The sequence below is a fragment of the Lithobates pipiens genome, unplaced genomic scaffold (assembly GCF_037356315.1).
Source record: "Lithobates pipiens isolate NorthernLeopardFrog02 unplaced genomic scaffold, aLitPip1_a1.2 Scaffold_13, whole genome shotgun sequence".
NCBI lineage: Eukaryota > Metazoa > Chordata > Amphibia > Anura > Ranidae > Lithobates > Lithobates pipiens.
In genome coordinates this window covers 444,009,881-444,033,336 of record NW_027507718.1, presented here as the reverse complement: position 1 = coordinate 444,033,336, position 23,456 = coordinate 444,009,881, and the positions used below count along the sequence as shown (strand labels likewise).

At 45.0% G+C, this 23,456-nt stretch overlaps 1 protein-coding gene across 3 annotated transcripts in view; it reads right to left on the bottom strand.

The window, feature by feature from the left end:
- KCNIP4 (potassium voltage-gated channel interacting protein 4) overlaps window positions 1-23,456 on the bottom strand; it is an 871,913-nt gene that overhangs the window by 378,136 nt on the left and 470,321 nt on the right. The window contains exon 1 of one of the 3 annotated variants that reach the window (XM_077477711.1): window positions 5,129-5,594. The exons of the other annotated variants lie outside the window; for them this stretch is intronic. Coding sequence (XP_077333837.1) covers window positions 5,129-5,240 — 112 coding nt within the window. The 5' untranslated portion in view covers window positions 5,241-5,594. Of the gene's footprint in view, window positions 1-5,128; window positions 5,595-23,456 lie in introns of those variants that run through there. 3 annotated transcript variants of the gene reach the window in all.

Sequence of the window (23,456 nt, the reverse complement as noted above, 5' to 3'; positions counted from 1 at the left end):
TGTCAGTTGTTCACTCAAACAGAACTAAACCTTCCTATTCCTTTTAGCCAAGGAAGCTGCCATCTTGGCTTTTGTCTGATCTGCAATGGGACTGTTACATTCCTGGGATGTGCCCGGAATGTACCAATTTTTTGAAACCATTAAATTGATTGGTTTAGTTCTGCTTTAAGAGATCTTTTGATCTGATATCATCTTGAACAACATCATCAGGCAGGAAGAGCTGTTTTTGTAATTTGTGGCTCGAAAAATGAATTAATCAAAGCACACTGACAGCTTCCAATGACATTTGGTGTCCATGTCATTTGAAACAATTATCTCTGACATCAGATCAATGAATTGATGATAACAAAATCAATGTGTATAGACCAGTTACTTTATATGTAACATAATTAAATATTTATCATAGGTTATTTACATTTCATTACAGTTTAATACCCCCTTCTGGCAGATTTAATAGATTATGTCAGGGCAGGAAAAACTTACTTTTCAGCACATTGGTCTGTATCCTTGTTCAGGCTGCGGAAGTATTGATTGGCCCAATAGGAAAACTTGAAATATTGCTTGCTATCAAGGGGAGGCTAACACATGGGAGGCTTTTGTATGGGAAAATGATGCAGATAAGGGTAGGGGAAGGTATAAAGCTGGAGACTGCCCCCCAAGCCAATATGTTTGCATTCAGCACCATGGATAAGGGCACAACCACAGGATACTTCAACACCCTGTCCAGACATATTAGCCCAACACTACAAATGTGGCCTGACCTACTATATCAAATATTTGTGTTGGGCTATATATGTAAATCCTAAATTCTTGCATTTAAAGCAGAGTTTCAACCACGTATATGATTTTTTTTTTTTTTATCAATTTGTTACTCTCAGGGGCGGACTCACAACTCATGGGGCCCCCGGGCAATAGGAGATTATGGGGCCCCCGGGGCAACCGAAGATTATGGGGCCCCCGGGGAAACCGAAGATTATGGGGCAACACAGTGTACACACACACATACAGTATACACACACACACACACATACTGTCCCTGATGGAGGCCCTAGTGGCATGAGGCCCTTGGGCAGTGCCCGAGTGCACCAATGGTCAGTCCGCCCCTGGCTACTATCATATTATGCTAATGTTGCATTCGTTAGGCTGGTAACTAGCACCACTTTTGTTAGTAAGTTGTTAAAAAAAAATGTACCTTATACTTCCGGGTTTACAGTGCTGCTGAATAATCAGCATGCACCAGCCGGTCTCGAGCATGCGCAGTAAGCACACATCGCACCAATGAGAGCCCTCGGTGCTGCCCACTGACTCCCGGGAAAGAATGGCACACCTCTCCCCAGAGCCCTAGCGAGCACAGGCACCGTGGGAAATGACGTAAATCACTGTGGAGCTGAAGAGGCAGAATACAGGAAGTCCCATAACAGTGAGGAAGGGGTAAAAAAGGGGAAGGGGTAAAAAAAAAAAAATGTCCAATTTTTGCTGCTGAAAGATTATAATGTTTATTTCTGTAAAGTAAATTTTATGGGCTGAGCTCTGCTTTAACCTATGCTTATCATTATCGGGCAGTTATAGAGTGCCAGCAAATAACACAATGTTTTACATCCTGTGTACTCACATTGGTCCTTGCCCTCAAGGAGTTTTCAATCTAAGGTCCCTATCTCCCATGCACAGGTTAGGGATAATTAAGACAGGAGACAATTAACCTACCAGCATGTCTTTGGAGTGTGGGAGGAAACCTATACAAGCACAGGGAGAACATGCAAATGCCATTCTGATAGTGTCCTGGTCAGGACTGGAACCAAGGCAGAAGTGATAATGACTAAGCCACTGTGCTGCTTCCTTTCTCAAGTGTGTGCTCCACCAGAGCTAGATCTTGCATAAGGATACACTTAACCGCTTGCCATCCAGCGCACAACAATATATGTCAGCACAATGGCATAGCTGCGCAAATGGGCGTACCTGTACGTCCCCTTTAAATTGCGGACTAGTGGGAGTGTGCACCTCCGGCGGCACATGTGCATGTCCACCGCGTGAGCATGCCCGCGGCTCTCGTGGACTTGATGTCTGCCGGTGGCCCGCCATCATGACCCGGAGAGGCAGAACGGGGAGATGCCTATGTAAACAAGGCATTTCCCTGTTCTGCCTAGCAAAGCAACATGACAGGGATCTACTGCTCCCTATCATTGGGAGCAGTGATCTCTGTCATGTTCTAGTGAGCTCATCCCCTGTACAGTTAGAACACACTGAGGGAACACATTTAACTCTTTGCGCTCCCCCTAGTGTTCAACCCCATCCCTGCTAGTGACATTTACACAGTAATCAGTGCATTTTTATAGCACTGATCATGGTTTAAATGTCACTGGTCCCAAAATAGTGTAAAATGTGTCCGATCTGTTCACCGCAATATCGCAGTCATGATAAAAATCGCAGAGCGCTGCCATTACTAATAAAAAATAATAATAATAAAAATGCCATAAATCTATCCCCGATTTTGTAGGCGTAATAACTTTTGCGCAAACCAATCAACATACACTTATTGCAATTTGTTTACCAAAAATATGTAGAAGAATACATATCGGCCTAAACTGAGGAAGAATTTATTTTTTATTTTTTTTGGGGATATTTATTATAGCGAAAATGTAAAAAAAAAGCTTTTTTTTTCAAAATTGTCACATTTTTTGTTTATAGCGCAAAACATAAAAAAGGCAGAGGTGATCAAATACCACCAAAAGAAAGCTCTATTTGTGGGGAAAAAAAGGAAATACATTTTGTTTGGGAGCCAGGTCGCACAACCGTGCAATTGGCAGTTAAAACATATACAGCCATATCGCAAAAAATGCTCTGGTCAGGAAGGGGGTAAATCCTTCCGGGGCTGAAGTAGTTAAAAAAAAAGCTCAACTACCATTTACATTACTGCTATATAGATGAGACATAGCATTAGTTTACAAGAGTAGTAGATGCTTGGAACCAGCTGCTAAGAAAAGAGAAGTAACTACATTTAATCGCAACTAACATCAAGTGGCTTAGTGGTTAGCACTCATACCTTCAAGCATTAGAGGTATTGGATGAATCCCAGCCAGAACACTATCTGCATGGAGTTTGCATAGTCTCCTTCCAGATGTTATGGTTTCTCCCACACTCCAAAGACATGCTGGTAGGTTAATTGGCTTGTATTTAAATTGTTTCTAGTATGTATGCATGTGAGGTATGGACCTGAGATAGTAAGCACCTAACATAAATTGTCTTAGTGGGTATCACTTATACCACAATGCTATCGGCAGGGGCGGATTGACCATTCGGCCACTCGGGCACTGCCCGAGGGCCCCGGGCCACTAGGGGGCCCCAACAGGATTGCCAGCCTCAGTAAAACCAGGGACAGTATGTAAAAATCCGTGTTTTGTTTTTTACATCTGACTCTGAAATGTCCCTTACCGACATCCTTTTGGTCTAAAAATACAGAGATTATAGCTGCCCCACCTCTCCAGTACCTTCTCAGCCAATAGAAACATGTCTGTGTATACTGTGTGATTGTATACTGTGTGTGTGTACACTGTGTGGCCCCATAATCTCTGATTGCCTGGGGGGCCCATAATCTCCCATTGCCCAGGGGCCCCATGAGTTGTCAGTACACCCCTGGCTATCAGTCTGAATTCCAACCAGAATACTACCTGCATGGAGTTTGCATGTTCTCCTTCTGAGTACTCTGGTTTCCTCCCACACTCCAAATAAATGCTGGTAAAATTAACTTCTGTCTAAATTGTTCCTAATACTGTATGTGTATGCATGCATTTGAGGTAGGGAGTGGGACCTTAGATTGTAAGCTCCTTGAGGACAAGGACTGATGACAGTTACTTATAGTGTACTAAAATTATGCAGAGATAGATAGATTAGATAGATAGATTAGATAGATAGATTAGATAGATTAGATAGATTAGATAGATTAGATAGATAGATTAGATAGATTAGATAGATAGATTAGATAGATTAGATAGATAGATTAGATAGATAGATTAGATAGATTAGATAGATTAGATAGATTAGATAGATTAGATAGATAGATAGATAGATAGATAGATAGATAGATAGATAGATAGATAGATATTGTTCATTCACTGCCCTCAAGGAGCTTACAATCTACAGCCCTTAACTCACATTCACATACTAGGGCCAATTTAGAGAGGAGATTTAATCTACCAGCATGTCTTTGGAGAGTGGGAAGAAACCTACCTGGGCACAGGGACAACATGCAAACTCCATGCAGGTATTGGTGTAGTTGAGGCAAACTGATGACCGTGGAGCTGCCAGATGGAAGTGCTAACCACTATGCTGCCCAATATATGTTACATGCTGAGTAAATTGTTGGTGCTATGATAAATAATAAAAATAAAAAAAAATAATAATAAAAAAATAATGCCTAACTGTGTCACTACAAAAAGGTTATCTACAGGCTAGTTGTAATCATATTGAAGAGCTGTAGGGATGAGCAAAGTGCAGTCACCCAAAGCAACCACATAGAGATCCTATGAACGCATGCTCCTGCGGTAACCTATAACCAGACTGGTTGCTGGGGGTTCAGGGTTCAGTACATCTTTACTCTAACTTAGACTATGGGGATTCCTCCCAAAACACAGTAAACTTTGCCTTCTATTAGTTAGAAGTATGCAATGACTGATCCCCACAGTCTTATGCCCCATACACACGGTAGGACATTCCGACCACAAAATCTGTCAGAATTTTTCCAACAGATTTTGGCAGAAACTTGTGTTGCATACACACGGTCGCATGAAGTTGTTGGAAAATCCGTTCGTTTAGAATGCGGTGATGTAGAACACGTACGACGATATTAGCTTTCGTCTCATAATTTATTCTGAGCATGCGTGGCACTTTGTCCGCCGGAATTGTCTACACACGATCGGAATTTAAACAATCGGATTTTGTTGTCGGAAAATTTTAAATCCTGCTCTCAAACTTTGTGTGTCGGAAACTCCGACGGAAAAAGTCAGATGGAGCCCACACACGGTCGGATTTTCCAACAACAAGGAAAGTCCGACCGTGTTTACAGGGCATTAGAGGCAATTCAGAGTGTTGTAGGATCCCCAGCAATGAATAAGAGAAGAAGTGTTAAGTTTACCTTCGGAGAAGTCGATGAGTCCCAACAAATGTAAAAGCTTTAGAGAAGCACAAATAATCATCACTATCCCCACGGTTTGTAGTCCCTCTGACTCCCACTCTGCCGTTATCATCCTTGAAATAGACAAGGCATTCCTGGATCAAACTTTACCGCTGATTAGATGGCTTCTGTGAGTGCAAGCCCTGCACTGATGGATACGACGAGAGGAAGCAGCCTTTTCCTGCCTGTGGAAAGGACCGGGCTGACTGAATGGAAATGTGCTGGAGCTGCGCAATTCATGCTTCCCACCGTGTGATTGTGTTAGGAGTGAGCCGTCTTGAGGAGCTGAGGTGGACCACCATCCCCGTGCCCTGACATCATTACTCGCAGCTTAGGCTTTCATTTGCTGGAGCATCTGCTTCACAACTCCCAGTTTGTAAGAGAAGAAATCCTCCACAACTTACACGTACCGGCACGTTGTTTTATGTTCATCGCTAATTCCAATGCTACGCAGCCTAACCCTAAAGAATCATGGACTTAACCCCCTGTGCTCCAAACTGTCATTGATGGGCTACAGTGCAACACACAGGGGGGCTGGGGGAGATTTACTAAAACCAGAGAACACAGAATCTGCTACAGCTGTGCATATTAACCAATCAGCTTCTAATAAATAAACTTTGACGATAAATCTTAGAAGCTGTACTCTTTTCCATCCGGCTTATTAGACTTTTATTCTGCTGAGACTGCCCATAGGCAGGCATAAATCCATTTCACTGAAAGCTATTACACCTACCACCTCTTCTACTAACATAGATGACTTTATTATAGCATGCTAAAAAAATCATTGCTCCTATCTGTAGACTAAAAAGAGAACAGTCCCTAATGGGTAATGCAGATGATCGCTGTGACTGTCAATGGGGATTGATATGCATGGGCAGATTTTTATTCTTTTATTTTTTATTTTTACAGATAATTTACTAAAAGCTCCATTCGCACCTGGATGGTGTGGATCCAGAATCGTGGCAAAACGCGCAACGCGTTTGCGATGCCATTATTTCTGAATGGCACCCCAAATGGAGTGCGATTTTGCATTGATTGTCGAGCGACAAATCGCAGTACATTCGCAGCAAAAAAAAACGCAACTGTTACACAAACTTTGCAATTTAAGAATGTCTTAACCACTTAAGCCCCGGACCAATTTGCAGCCAAAGGACCAAGCCCCATTTTTGTGATTCGGCACTGCGTCGCTTTAACTGGAAATTGCGCGGTCGTGCGACGTGGCTCCCAAACAAAATTGGCATCCTTATTTTCCAAATAGAGCTTTCTTTTGGTGGTAATTGATCACCTCTGCGTTTTTTTTATTTTTTGCGCTATAAACAAAAATAGAGCAACAATTTTGAAAAAAATGCAATATTTTTTACTTTTTGCTATAATAAATATCCCCCAAAAATATATAAAAAAAACATGTTTTTTCCTCAGTTTAGGCCGATACGTATTCTTCTGCATATTTTTGGTAAAAAAAACGCAATTAGCGATTATTGATTGGTTTGCACAAAAGTTATAGCGTTTACAAAATAGGGGATAGTTTTATAGCATATTTATAAAAAAAAATATTTTACTAGTAATGGCAGCGATCAGCGATTTTTATTGCGACATTATGGAGGACACATCGGACATTTTTGACACATTTTTGGGACCATTGTCATTTATACAGCAATCAGTGCTATTTAAATTAACTGATTCATGTGTAAATGACACTGGCAGTGAAGGAGTTAACCACTAGGGGACAAGGAGGGGTTATGTATGATGTTTTTTTTATTGTAGGGGGGCGTGGCCTGGCATGTGACATCACCGATTGTCTTTCCCTATAACAGGGAACAGACGATCGGTGACAGCCACAGTAGGAAGCACGGGGAGAGGTTTGTTTACACAGACCTCTCCTCGTTCTTCAGCTCTGTGACCCGATCGCGGGACACCAGTGGCGATCTGGTCTGCTGATCCCGCGGCCACGGTTACGGAGCTCAGGACCCACGGCTGGGCACTTAAAGAGCAACGTACCGGTACGTGCTTGTGCCCAGCCGTGCCATTCTGTCGACGTATATGTGCAGGAGGCGGTCCTTAAGTGGTTAATGTGCTTTTAATGCCTTGTCATGTCAAGAGTGTCGACTATACTTTATGCCTTGTTGAATATGTTGATGATGTGTAACCTTTGTTGGTACTCCAGTTGGAGCCCTATTCTTGTGTATTGATACATCTGTAATGTCTTAAAATATCTTTAAAAAAAAAATGTCATGAAAAAAAAAAAATCTCAGCTGCAAGCGCACCTGGCTCTGTGCCAAGATTTGGTACACAAGCTTCTTTTTGAGCGTTTTTGGAGTGAAGGGAGGCCCATTCAAATGAATGGTGATGCTCCAAAAATGCTTAAGTAAAAAAAAAAAAAAAAGCTAAAAAAAACAAGTGGCTGCAGCTCTCGCTGCAGATTTCTCAGGTGTGAATGTAGCCTAAAGGCAAATAGACCGTGCAGCTTGTAAGTGCAGATGTACTCATTTTCCCCAGATTTAGTAAATCATGTGAAGTCTGCTGATTTCCATCATCCAATCATATGAAAGCAAAAAAATTTTTTTTTTCCTTGCACCTGATTGGGTATTCTTTTTCCAATATTTGAAGAGGGTTTTTTTTTTTTTTGTACTTTAACCGATTTAACCTGCAGTTTTTTTTTTGTTTTTTTTTATTTTACATATCAGGTAGCCAGATGATGTATTTTTCTGGACTCCGCTCCCAAGTAGTTCTCATCTTGGCTGAATATGCCCATAGGCTCTCCTCCACATATACTAATATTGGAAAGCTTTTTTGTATATGCTGGATGTTGTTTTGTGTCAGGGATCCAGCTGTCATCTTGTACCTGTGATAATGGCTTGGGTATGAAAACTTTTCCTATGCAAACAAAAGCTGATAGCATCCATGTTTTTAACAAAATGTCTAATGCCGCGTACACACGATTGGAATTCTTGTCGGAAAAAGGTCTGATGGTTTTCCCGACAGAATTCCACTCAAACTGTTTTGCCTACACACGGTCACACCAAATTCCGACCGCCAAGAACGTGGTGACGTACAACACGTACGACGGGACTAGAAAAAGGAACTTCAATACCTAGTAGCCAATAGCTTCCATCTCACAGTTGAATCTGAGCATGCGTGAGATTTGCGCGTCGGAACTGCATACACGCGATTTGAATTTCCGATAGAAAGTTTTTCCATCTGGAAAATTGAGAACATGCTATCAAATTTTTGCTGGCAGGAATTCAGCCAGCTAAATTTCGATGGAGCATACACACGGTCACATATTCCGATGAAAAGCTCTCATCGGTCTTCTGCTGGCCGAAATTCCGATCACGTGTACGCGCCATTGGAGAATACAGTTTCTGCCTTGTAGCACTAGGGCCCACGGTACAAATTCCACCCAGGACACCATCTGCATGAAGTTTACATGTTCTCTCTGTGGTTTCCTTTGAGTCCTTCCTCCTTTAAGCCTCATGCACACTGGATGTTTTTGCATGTTTTTACAGCTGCTATTTTTGGCTGTAGACGTTTTTTTCTACAGTCATCAAACTCTCCATCATGTTATCCTATGTGTCCATGCACACATAGGCTGCAATTAGCAGTTTTGGGCAGTGGTGTTTTTGAGCAGTAAAAAAACCCCAAAACTAGTGGGTTCTGAGAGGTGTTTTTCAGCTGTAAAAGCACTCTAAACTCTGATAACCGCTGATAAACAACGATAAACGCTCAAAAACGATGCTCACCAGCGCTTTTTAACATTTTTGATTAATTGAAAAACAAATATATATTTTTTTTCTTTAAAAAAAAACGCAAAAAAACGCTAAAAGATTATAATAAACGCTAAAAAACGCTATTGCAAAACATTGAAAAAAGCTGAAAAAAGTTGAAAACTCACTGCAAAGCTGCTGGTGTTTTTATAACGTTATTTTAATGTCCAGTGTGCATGAAGCCTTATAGACAGATTATTGTGCTCCTGTCTAAAAAATTGGCCCTAGGAAGTTTATGTATGCGTGTGAGATAAAGATCCTAGATCAGGGGTCTCAAACTGGCAGCCCTCCAGCTGTTGCAAAACTACAAGTCCCATCATGCCTCTGCCTGTGAGAGTCATGCTTGTGACTGTCAGCCTTGCAATGCCTCATGGGACTTGTAGTTTCTCAACAGCTGGAGAGCCACCAGCTTAAGACCCCTGCCCCAGATTGTATGCTCTTTGAGAACAGGGACTCATGTACAGTGTATGCAAAGCTTTGCGTAAATAGTTGGTGTGTAACCTGTAATAAATAAAGAATGAAATGTAATAATGAACCTAATTTATGCCAAGTCTGCATTGACAGCATAAATATTTATTTTAGTACAGTTCCTTTAGGTGTTAGGGGCAGTGGAAGCTGGAAATCCCTGTAATAGGCACCACTACTACAATGGCCTCTGGGTTCCGGGCAACCCTGATCTTAGTGAACACAGGATGTCCATTGCTCAGCATGGCCACCATCTAGAGAACACTTTGCAATCTCTCAATGAAGTGTTTACTGAATGGATAAGGTGGAATGTGTTACATCATCACTCCCACCTCATCCAATCAGAAAATGCTTTGCATTCATTGCGAAGATTCTCTTCTGGGGTTCTCCGGAGACTCTCTGCTCCTACTCCCTTCTGAGTGCCACCATAGAATGCCACTTGCTATGGGGGAACTCCTGTGGGCTTGATCCTCTGCTGGGCAATTCTTGGATGTGGTGACTGCATTCTTTCTTTTTTTTAGGCTTTCTTTCCTTTCACCTGGCGATCCAGCCAGTAAGTTTGTTGTTTTTCAACAGAACAAGCTACCCTGCATAAGTATCTGTTATAGAGATGAGATGAACCATTTATCACTGTCAGGGGTGCTTACAATGATCAGTTTTTATTTATCTAAACAATGTATCCCAAAAGGTAAAAAAACTATTGATGTAACTGATTTTGAAGTGTGAGTTGGAGTTTGACTCCCCCCCTCCAACTACAGACCGACAATTTTGCTGCTCAAAGGTGCCCCGTGCTCCTTCCTCCAGAGTGGGGCACTCTAACACAGGAGGTTGGCAACTGGCCAGATGATGAAAACAGAGGGAATAAAGCCTAAAAAAAGAAAACAAATGTAGCCAACACATCGAATGATTGGTAAGCTGCAATATTTTATTATTTAGAAGCTGGATTCACACTATCACCGCATGCGGCTCACAGCGTCCCCGTTCATTGTTTCAGGTCCAATTTTAGCACAAAATTTTGTCTGAATTCAGACCTGAAATGGACCAAAAGACGCACAGGGCTCCTATGCAAATTCGCACCGGAACCGTGTGAACTGGCTCCATACCAGTCAAAATCTCCTGCTCTTGTGAATTGGATGCGGGGAATAGTGTGAACCCAGCCTTAGTGTTGTGTTTAACCACTTCAACCCCGGAAAGGATTTACCCCCTTCCTGTCCAAAACTTTTTTTGCAATTCTGTACAGCGTCGCTTTAGCTGACAGTTGCGCAGTCAAGCGACATTGGACCCAAACAAAATGTATGTCCTTTTTTTTCCCACAAATAGAGCTAGATGTAGGTAATTTTAGGGCTCAGGTAGGTCAATATAGTGGGCAGGTAGGTGATTTTAGGGGTCAGGTAGGTCAGTGTAGTGGGCAGCTAGATCATTTTAGGGGTCAGGTAGGTCAGTATAGTGGACAGGTAGGTCAGTGCAGGAGTCAGGTAGATCAGTATAGTGGGCAGGTAGATCATTTAGGGGTTAGGTAGGTCAGTATAGTGGACAAGTAGGTTATTTTAGGGGTCAGGTAGGTCAGTACAGTGGGGAGGTAGGTCAGTGCAGGAGTCAGGTAGGTCCATATAGTAGGCAGGTAGGTCATTGTAAGGGTCAGTTTAGTGGGCAGGTAGGTCATTTTAGGGGTCAGGTAGGTCAGTGTAGTGGGTAGGTAGGTCAGTGTAGTCAGCAAGCAGGTCATTTTAGGGGTCAAGTAGGTCAGTGTAGTGGGCAGGTAGGTCATTTTAGGGGTCAGGTCAGTCAGTATAGTGGACAGGTAGATCAGTGCAAGTGTCAGGTAGGTCAGTATAGTGGGCAGGTAGGTGATTTTAGGGGTCAGGTAGGTCAGTATAGTGGGCAGCTAGGTAATTTAAGGGGCCAGGTAGGTCAGTGTAGTGGGCAGGTAGGTCAGTGTAAGGGTCAGTGTAGTGGGCAGATAGGTCATTTTTGGGCTCAGGTAGGTCAGTGTAGGGGTCAAGTAGGTCAGTATAGTGGGCAGGTAGGTGATTTTAGGGGTCAAGTAGGTCAGTGTAGTGGGCAGGTAGATCATTTTAGGGGTCAGTGTAGTGGACAGGTAGGTCAGTGTAGCAGTCAATGTAGAAATCAGATAGGCACTTGGATCCAGGGACTTGCCCAGCAGGAGCGCAGAAGCCGTGGGCACCAGTAAGATCTGCCCTCACTTGTGTTGTGTGTCTGTGGTCCCACATGGCAGGCAGCACCTCTCTATTTGTCAGCCGGCATCTCTAATGGCCGGTTGCCTCTCACACAGTGCAGAGTGGCTGAACCCGCCGCCTCCTCCCCCTGGTTGTGATGCATTCCTGTACATAAACAGGAGGGGCAGGGCTCTGCATATGCTGCATTGCATTGCTCTGAGGACTGTGATAAACATTCAGTTTGCACTGATGAAGAGGCACTGATGAGGCTGCACTGATATGCGGCACTGATAGGCAGCACTGATGAAGAAGGACTGATATGCAGCACTGATATGCAGCACTGATAGGCAGCACTAATAAGAACTGGTTGGCACTGATAGGCAGCACTGATATGCAGTACTGATATGCAGTACTGATATGCAGCACTGATAGGCAGCACTGATATGCACTGGTTGGCACTGATATGCACTCGTTGACACTGATATGCACTGGTTGGCACTGATAGGTCGCACTGACATGCACTGTTTGGCAGTGATATGCAGCACTGATATGCACAGGTTGGCACTGATATACACTGGTTGGCACTGATGAGCAATGATTGTCAGTGCAGATGTCCCCTTTCACACTAGCTGGTTACCTTCTCTCTCCTCACGCTGTGACAGAGTGAGGAATGGAATGCGGATAACCAGCAGGTGTGTTTACGTGATCAGCACAGCCAATCAATTGGTAAAGAGCTGCTGTCATTGGCTCTTTACACCGATAGGTGATATCCTATGGACAGTTTACCATCGAACTAGAGTGGTCCCGTCCGCCCATCATTTGACTATACGTGTATTTGTATTCTGTCCCCCCTGAGTCAATACTTTAGAACCGCCTTTTGCTGCACTTACAGCTGCAAGTCTTTTTGGAGATGTCTATCAGCTTTGTACATCTAGAGAGTGAAATTTTTACCCATTCTTCTTTGCAAAATAGCTCAAGCTCTGTCAGATTGGATTGATGTAGAGCGTCTGTGAACAGCAATTTTCTTGCCAAAGATTCTCAATTGGATTTAGGTCTGGACTTTGACTGGGACATTCAGGGCCAGTGCTACCACTAGGCGGTTGCCGCCTAGGGCGCAGCCAGGACTGCTGGTTTCCCTAATTTGCGCTGGGAGCTTGTCAGTGCCTCGTTCTCCATAGTCCAGCATGCAGAGGGCGCGCACAATGACAGCACACTAGCACGGCCGGCCGCGTCAGCTCCACTCACACACACAGAGAGGGGCATGTTTGTGGGTGCTCCGCTCCCCCTCCCGTCTGCCTTCACTTCAGGCCGTTTCTCATTGTTTACTGAATGGGAGGAGCGTGAGAAGTGTGGGAATCCCATCCCAATAACGGGGAAGGCCGTCCTGTCCCGCCCCGGGGCAGGAACACTTAACAGGTGACAATACATTCGCCGCCACCCTCCTGCCTCTACTCGACGCTGACTTGAGCCCTGGGACAGAAAAGCACACTGGTAGCTATTGGCCATGCCCACCACCACACGGAACGCCCACCCCTGCTATCGATTGGTCGTGTATCCACAAGCATTTGACTCCATGATTGGCTGCTCTGATGGACTGTTTATTGCTGAGCTAGGATTCCATGCAACGTGACTGCCTCTTGAGAAGCTGACACTAACAGCCAATACAGTGAGTATTGCACCTGTCACACTGCCCTCCCCCATCACCTGTCACACTGCCCTCCACCAAGACCTGTCACACTGCCCCCCACCATCACCTGTCACACTGCCCCCCACCATCACCTGTCATATGGCCCCCCACCATCACCTGTCACACTGCCCCCCACCATCACCTGTCACACTGCCAACCACCATCACCTGTCACATGGACCCCCACCATCACCTGTCACACTGCCCCCCACCATCACCTGTCCAATGGCCCCCCACCACCACCATCACCTGTCACATGGCCCCCCACCACCATCACTTGTCACACTGGCCCCCCCACCATCACCTGTCTCACTGGCCCCCCAACCATCACCTGTCACACTGGCCCCCCACCATCACCTGTCACATGTCCCCCCACCACCACCATCCCCTGTCACATGGCCCCCACCACCATCACCTGTCACATGGCCCCCCACCACCATCACCTGTCACACTGGCCCCCCACCACCTGTCACACTGCCCCCCCACCACCACCTGTCACACTGGCCCCTCCACCACCACCTGTCACACTGCCCCCCCACCACCACCTGTCACACTGGCCCCCCACCATCACCTGTCACACTGGCCCCCCCACCACCACCTGTCACACTGGTCCCCCCACCACCACCTGTTACACTGGCCCCTCCACCACCACCTGCCACACTGCCCCCCCACCATCACCTGTCACACTGGCCCCCCACCACCACCTGTCACACTGGCCCCCTACCATTACCTGTCACACTGCCCCCCCCCCACCACCACCTGTCACACTGGCCCCCCACCATCACCTGTCACATGCCCCCCCACCACCTGTCACACTGGCCCCCCACCACCTGTCCCACTGGCCATCCCTCCACCACCTGTCACATGAACCCCCTCACCACCACCTGTCACACTGGCCCCCCACCGCCACCTGTCACACTGGCCCCCCACCACCACCTGTCACACTGGCCCCCCCACCACCACCTGCCACACTGGCCCCTCCACCACCACCTGTCACACTGGCCCCCCCACCACCACCTGTCACACTGGCCCCCTACCATTACCTGTCACACTGCCCCCCCCCACCACCACCTGTCACACTGGCCCCCACCATCACCTGTCACATGCCCCCCCACCACCTGTCACACTGGCCCCCCACCACCTGTCACACTGGCCATCCCTCCACCACCTGTCACATGAACCCCCTCACCACCACCTGTCACACTGGCCCCCCACCGCCACCTGTCACACTGGCCCTCCCACAGCCACCTGTCACACTGGCCCCCCCACCACCACCTGTCACACTGGCCCCCCCACCACCACCTGTCACAGGAACCCCCCCACCATCACCTGTCACACTGGCCGCCCACCACCACCTGTCACACTGGCCCCCTCACCACCACCCGTCACATGAACCCCCCACCATCACCTGTCACACTGCCCCCCCATCACCACCTGTCACATGATCCCCCCACCACCACCTGTCACACTGCCCCCCCCCCACTGCCACCTGTCACACTGGCCCCCCCCCACCGCCACCTGTCACACTGGCCCCCCACCGCTACCTGTCACACTGGCCCCCCACCGCCACCTGTCACACTGGCCCCCCACTGCCATCTGTCACACTGGCCCCCCCACCGTCACCTGTCACACTGGCCCCCCCACCACCACCCGTCACATGAACCCCCTACCATCACCTGTCATACTGGCCCCCCCATCACCACCTGTCACATGATCCCCCCACCACCACCTGTCACACTGCCCCCCCCACCGCCACCTGTCACACTGGCCCCCCATCGCCACCTGTCACACTGGCCCCCCACCGCCACCTGTTACACTGGCCCCCCCACCGCCACCTGTCACACTGGCCCCCCACCACCTGTCACACTGGCCCCCCACCACCACCTGTCACACTGGCCCCCCCACCACCACCTGTCACACTGGCCCCCGCCACCACCACCTGTCACACTGGCCCCCCCACCACCACCTGTCACACTGGCCCCCCCACCACCACCTGTCACACTGGCCCCCACCACCACCATCTGTCACACTGGCCCCCACCACCACCATCTGTCACACTGGCCCCCACCACCACCATCTGTCACACTGGCCCCCCCACCACCACCTGTCACTTTGCCACCCCGCCACCACCTGTCACACTGGCCCCCCACCACCACCTGTCACATGAACTCCCCACCACCACCTGTCCCACTGGCCCCCCACCACCACCTGTCCCACTGGCCCCCCACCACCACCTGTCACACTGGCCCCCCCACCTGTCACATGAACCCCACCACCACCTTTCACACTTGCCCCCCCACCACCTGTCACATGAACCCCACCACCACCTTTCACACTTGCCCCCCACCACCTGTCACATGAACCCCCACCACCACCTGTCACACTGGCCCCCCACCACCACCTGTCACATGAACCCCCGCACCACCACCTGTCACACTGGCCCCCCCACCACCACCTGTCACATGAACCCCCCCATCACCTGCCACATGAACCCCCCACCACCACCTGTCACACTGGCCCCCCCACCATGACATTGACTTCCTTCGCTAGTCCCGGCTACCTGGAGCCACGTTCAAAATGAACGAACTTTTCTCCGTGTGGGCAAGTCCGTTCATTTCAAAAGTCCAGCGGACTAGCACACAGACAGGCGGATTGTCCGCTGGACTGCTGAATCAAGCGGGCAATTTTGAGTCAAAACTTCTTTCTAAAGAAAACAAAAAAGCCCACATGCCGGATAGTCCGATCCGGCATGACAGGTTTTCTTCTAATATTTCCCTGTATTTGGTTCTATCCATCTTCCCATCAATTCTGACCAGCTTCCCTGTCCCTGCTGAAGAAAAGCATCCCCACAACATGATGCTGTCAGCACCATGTTTCACAGTTGGGATCGCGTGTTCAGGGTGATATGCAGTGTTAGTTTTACAACACACATAGCGTTTTGCTTTTAGGCCAAAAAGTTCATTTTTGGTCTCATCTGACAGAGCACCTTCTTCCACATGTTTGCTGTGTCCCCCACATGGCTTCTTGCAAACTGCAAAAGGGACTTCTTATAGCTTTCTTTCAACAGTGGCTTTCTTCTTGCCACTCTTCCATAAAGGTCAGATTTGTGGAGTTCAAGACTAACATTTGTCCTTGACATATTCTCCCACCTGAGCTGTGAATCTTTGCAGCTCCTCCAAAGTTACCATGGGCCTCTTTGCTGCTTCTCTGATTAATACTCTCCTTGCCCAGCCTGTCAGTTTAGCTGGACACCCATGTCTTGGTAGGTTTGCCATACTCTTTCCATTTTCGGATGATAGATTAAACAGTATACTGTGAGATATTCAAAGCTTGGGATATTTTGTAATAACCTAACCCTACTTCAAAACTTCTCCACAACTTTATCTCTAACCTGTCTGGTGAGTTCTTTGACTTCATGATGCTGTTTGTTTACTAAGGTCCTCTTAGAAATCTCTGAGGGCTTCACAGAATACCTGTATTTATACTGAGATTAAATTACACACAGGTGGACTTTATTTACTAATTAGGTGATTCCTGAAGACAACTGGTTCCAATAGATTTCCATTAGGGGTATCAGAGTAAAGGGGGTTGAATACAAATGCACACCACACTTTTCAGGTATTTTTTTGTATACAAATTTGAAAACCATTTATCATTTTCCTTCCACTTTACAATTATGTGCCACTTTGTGTTGGTCTATCACATAAAATCACAATAAAATACATTTATGTTTTTGGCTGTAATATGACATAATGTGTAAAATTTTAAGGGGCATGAATACTCTTTGAAGGTACGGTAGCACAGGATGCTACAGAGAATTTCTGCATCCCCAGCAGCCGTTCAGATGTAAAATATGAAGACTTATGCCCCATACACATGGTTGGAAATTCAGACAGTAAAAGTCTGATTGAATTATGTTGTTGGAAAATCCGATCGTGTGTGGGCTCTATCGGACTTTTTCTGTCGGAATTTCCAATGGAAAAAGTTTGAGAGCTGGATCTAAAATTTTCCGACAACAAAATCCGATCAGACTTTTTCCGATCATGTGTAGAGAATTCCGACGCACACAGTGCCACGCATGCTCAGAAAAAATTTGGAGACGAGAGCTATTGGCTACTGGCCTCTACATAGTCCCGTCGTACATGTATAATGTCACCTCCTTCCCATACGATCGGATTTTCCAACAACTTTGTGCGATTGTGTGTATGCAAGACAAGTTTCGGCCAAAATCCGTCAGAAAAAAATCTGACGGATTTTGTGGCCGGAATGTCCGACACTTTGTATGGGGCATAAGATGTGATCAAGCTGGACCAATAGAAGTCTATACAAAAAAACATTCCTGGAGTTCAGCTTTAAAAATTGATTGTTTCTGCCATGGATTTGATATGAGATTACACTAGCACTTGCTCGCAAATAGAATCAGAGTTAAATATTATATATTCAACCAATTACAATCTCCTGGCCACTTCGGCATCATATATGAAAAGGCACTCATCCACTAAAAACTGAAATGATGCACAAATCCTAAAGGATGGCAGGGTATCCAAGTATAAAATATAAGGCGGCATTGTAAAATCGAAAAATTGAGCTTGTGTAAGCTGATATATGAAGACACTCCATCAGTACTTCGGAGGGAAAATATATATTTACTTCGGGTATGTCTGGATGTGTAAATGCAAATTATCGATAAGAGATCAGAAGAGTTCCATGACTAATTGAGTGCCAGAGAGTCCTGGAAGTGTGACTCTGATCTCCGGAGACTTGTGAAAGATTAATGCTCCCTGTAGGTACACCAGGCAAAGTCTTGAAAATCCAGATGTATGAGATACATGAGGAAGATAATTGTGTGTGCATCCAGCGCTCCACTTGGTTCATTACAAAACGAAGGTTTTTTTATGCAGAAAACTATTTCCAGTATCAGTGGGATTTTGATTAGATCTCCAGTCATTTGGGATACATTTTATTCTGCTCATGTCCTTTTACGCTACTGGCTTTCAATTATCTCATTCTTCATATTTCGAGTTTTCATATCAAAGGCAAGAGCAGAATTTTGGAGGTGGATTTCAAATTTGCTTGTACTGCTAATCCACTAATCTAATCCATTGCTTAGTTTTTATAAGCCTAGTGGCTTTTGAGGACAGGGTCCTGGGTTTATTTCACATTAGGGACATTTCCTGCATGGAGTTTCTACATGGTCTCTGTGCATTTTCTTCTACAATCTCAAAAGAAACCTGGAATATTGAAGGCCAAATCACACTTTTCTGCTGCATGTAACCACAACACATATTACATGCATTGGTGAATTGCGCTTCTGTCCAGTGTTGTGCCCTATGTTGCCAAAATAATCCATGTCCATTTTTTTGGACACGTTGAGTTGCTATAATGCACTGCACCAGGAAGCCAAGGTCTAAATCTGGGGTAGGCAACCTTTCAGAGGTTGAAATCTATGTGGACATCCTGGTGGAGAAGAGGAGGGGGGGGGGGGGTACTCTGCAGCACCCTATGTAAAAAAAAATATATCAAGCACCCAATAAAAAGACAGAATGAGTAACACATAGCGGGTCACAGTGGTGTCCTCTGCCTCCTTCACATCGTCTCCCACAGTAGTGTCCTCTCCCTCCCCCATGCCAGTGTCCACTGTCCTCTTCACATCACCCTCCCACTATAGTGTTCTCTGCCCCCCTTCCCCCAATATTGTTCTGTACCACCCCCCAATCCAGTGTCCTCTGCCCCTTCACATCACTCCCCAATGTAGTGTCCTCTGCCGCCCTTCTCCCACAATAGTATCCTGTACCCCCCAATGCTGTGTCCTCTGACCCCTTCTTATCACCCCCCCCCCCCCCACTGTAGTGGCATCTGCCCCCTCAAAGCAGTGTCCTCTGCTCCCCTTCACATCACACCACATCACAGGTTGTATGTGTGTGTGTGTGTGGGGGGGGGGGGGGCTCAGGTCTCCAGCCAAGGGTCAGGTGTGCTCTCCTTCCTGGAGACGAGATCTCAGCACAGGAGTCAGATAGGCTCCTATTGAGATTCTAGGGCATGGGTATCTCGAAGCAGAAGCCTGTACAGCCAGTTAGACATTTTTGCTTGCTTAAAAGTGAAAAGAGACTGCATAGTGAGTCTGGGCAGAGAATGACTCAGAGCCGATACAGTGTTGTTAGCCAGGAGGCTGAATAATTCAGTTGGACTGATGCAACATTGATAAACCAATGCATAGGCGATTGTTTATTTTCATTTATTAAAGACTTTCATCTTTAAAAAAAGTGGATTGCTATGCCTTGAAATACAGTTCCTGACTGGTGTGGACTTACACTGTCCACATATATCTCCTTTCTAGAACCCATCCCTGGCGTCCTACAGTATATACAGTAGGGTAAATAATTATTTGATCCCCTGCAGATTTTGTAAGTTTGCCCACTTACAAAGATTTGAAGGATCTATATTCTTTTTATCATACAGTAGGTGTATTTAAAATCATAGAGAATATCAACCAAAAATCCAGAAAAACACATAAAACAAATGCTATAAATTAAGTTGCAGTTCAGTGAGTAAAATAAGTATTTGATCCCCAAGCAAAACATGACTTAGTACTTTGTGGAGAAACCCTTGTTGGCAAGCATAGAGGTAAAACATTTCTGGTAGTTAGTGACCAGATTTGCACACATCTCAAGAGGGATTTTGGCCCACTCTTTACAGATCTTCTCTAAATCCTTAAGGTTTCTTGGACGTCTCTTGGCAACTCAATGTTGGAGCTCTCTCCATCAATTTTATATAGGATTAAGGTCTGGAGACTGACTAGACCACTCCATGAACCGTAATGTGCTTCTTCTTGAGCCACTCTGTTGCCTTGGTGGTATCTTTTTGGTCATTGTCATGCTGGAAGACCCATCCACGACCCACCTACAGTGTTCTGGTTGAGGTAAGAAGGTTCTCATCCAAAATTTTACAATACATGGCTCCGTCCATTAGCACCTCAATGCAGCAAAGTTGGTCTGTACCTTTAGCAGAGAAACAGCCCCAAAGCATCAAGTTTCCACCTCCGTGCTTGACTGTAGGGATGGTGTTCTTAGGGTCATAGTCAGCATTTTTCTTCCTCCAAACAAGTCGAGTTAATACCAAAGAGCTCAATTTTGGTCTCATCTGCCTACAGCACTTTCTCCCAGTCCTTCTCTGAATCATTTAGATGTACGACGGAATGACTGTACATGTGCCTTCTTAAGGAGGACACATATGGAGGAAGAAAAATGCTGACTATGACCCTAAGAATACCATCCCTACAATCAAGCACCGAGGTGGAAACATTATGTGCTGGGGCTGTTTCTCTGCTAAAGGTACAGACCGACTTTTTTTTTTTTGAATCAGGAAGGCTGGCAACTTGGATGCTCTTGAGTAAAATTACTTTATTTGTTACATGGATACAAGGGTACAGGTTATTACTGACGTGTTTTGATGAAGGCTTCATAGCCGAAATGCATCAGTATATAGCCTGTACTCATGCATCCATGTAACAAAGTACTTTTATTCAAGAGCATCTGAGTTGTCAGCCTTCCTGATTCAAGAATTGCATCTGTGGGGCCTGAATGCCCTGACTAGAGCACTGGATCACAGTTGGCAGATTCTTATATTGGCAGCAGAGCTGGGGTAACATTATTTTTTTTCTTTCACAGACCGACTTTGCCGCATTGAGGTGCCAATGGATGGGGTCATGTATTGTAAAAATATTGGATGAGAACCTTCTTCCCTCAGCCAAAACACTGAAGATGGGACATGAATGGGTTTTTCAGCATAACAATGACCCAAAACATAGCACTAAAGCAACGAAGAGAGGCTCAGGATGAAGAACATTAAAGTCATGGAGTGGCCTAGCCAGTCTCCAGATCTTAATCCTATAGACAATGAAGTGAGCTGAAACTTTGAGTTGCCAAGAGGCAGCCAAGAAACCTTAGGGATTTGGAAAAGATCTGTAAAAAAGAGTGAACCAAAATCCCTCCTGAGATGTGTGCAAACCTGGTAACCAACTACAAGAAATGTCTTACCTCTGTGCTTGCCAACAAGGGTTTATCCACAAAGTACTAAGTCATGTTTTGCTTGGGAATCAAATACTTATGTTAGTCACTGAACTGCAACTCAATTTATAACATTTGTATTATGTGTTTTTTTCTGGATGTTTGGTTGTTATTGTGTCTCTATCATTTAAAATACACTCTTGATAAAAATGATAGACCCTTCATTTCTTTGTAAGTAGGCAAACTTACAAAATCTGCAGGAGATCAAATAATTATTTTCCCCACTGTATGTATATGAGAACGCTTAACTTATTCAGAGTCTGACTCTTCAGCTTGAGAGCCAGTGAAGAATAGAGATTGTTGCCATCTGTGTATTGGCTGATCTCAAACAATGGTCTCCCAGTTTCTCAGTATGCATATACTGTAAAGAAACAGAGCTCAGTAGTTGATAACATTCCCCTAACTACATGCCTCTGTTATTCAACACTGTTGAGCACTGTTAGGCTGGTCATGCATGGTCGAATTTCGAAAAGAATTTTCCTTTTTAAAATCAGAAAATGTGTGCGTTTTGTGATCCGATGGTGCCACCATTGATTTCGAAAATTCGACTAACCAAGCCCTCAATTTCACCTCATGTTGCTACAGAAAAGAATCTTCGTGGCTGGGAATCTTCTTTTCTTTCTGGGAATTTTCTTTTCTTGCACATGCGCATTTCTTTTTCAATTACATTTCTCGCACGATTCTCCCATCATTGATTCGAAAATCGTTCGTTTTTCAAAAAAAATTCCAACATGTCCGATTACTCAAACTCGATGGTCACACAAAAATCAAATCTTGCTGCAGTCCACTAATGGTGCGAAATACAAACGAAAATACTTAGATAAGATTTTCTAAAGAAAATTCTTTCGAAATTTGACCCATGTATGGCCTGCCTTAGGCTAGGTGGCCATCTGAGTGGTTCTGCATGCTATTTTTCCTGCAGGATAAAGGTTCTTGTACCTTTATTAAAACGCAACCACGTGGCACGTTAGCACCATGCTTTTCCGTGTGTGCTAAACCACACCTTGCGTCTCAGTGTGTGGGGGTGCCTTAAAAAGGTAGTGACACCACTGTGAATTTTTTTTTTGTAAAAACAATGTTTTTTGAGCAGCTGTATGGGAGTGCAGGAACGTATGCAATTTACATGCACGCCAGCACCTGCAGAAATGTAAACCTACTGTAGGCTTAGGAGCTGGGACATAGTGTGTAAAGTCAAGTGCAGCTCATATTGCTGTAACCTCAGATGACTTCCAACATTAGCCTCTCAAACTGAATAGTCAGACTCTAGCAAAGTCAGTAAAGTTAAAGTAAATAAAAAAAAAATACTTTCATGTGGAAGTGTGAAAAGTTACACTCGTTTATTACAGAATATTAGGACCTTGATTTCATACTAAAGCAAATATAATTATAGTCTATTAAGATCAAAGTTCATGAATTTTTTTTCCCCACTATTTCACGTGGGAGGAATTCAAATTATACAAACAAAAGTAAATGACCACACTCTTTGAAAAACATATTGTAACCATGACAGCGAGAAATATTTCTTATATTGTATTCTGCAAGTAAAACATTATATTACATTGACTATTTTCTGAAATAAATCAGAAATATTGTATATTAGGCAGCAGATTTGGATTTACTGGGACTGTGCTAGCTTAAAAAAAAAAAAGATGATACCTATTTTAGCAAAACAAATTATCAACAACAGCCCAGTGTAGTGTTCTGTTTTAGCGCATGGGGTTTGGGGTCTATTTAATTGCATAACCAATACATTATGTTGCTGAATATATTTTGGGTAGCACAAAATACATATATTTGAACTCAGTAAAAAGTCAAGGCTAGATAGTAGCCCTACTAAATCATAGTTAATCTTTTCCCCCGTTCCCCTCCTCCCTCCTCATTTCCATGATACTTTTGCAAAAGACGGTAATAATCCGATTCACTTCTCTGCTGCTATTCACTCCTTGTATGACTATAGTAATGATTCTGCACTCTTGTGGTCGACAAACAATTTTGCAAATACAGTTCAGTTTTTTTTTTTATATGTTGCTGCCTTTTCCCTATGTATGCTCCTGGTTAACTTCTGGATGAGACTACTGTATCTACTGTATGTCTGTATCTTATTGAATAGCTCAATTGATATATGCTACTT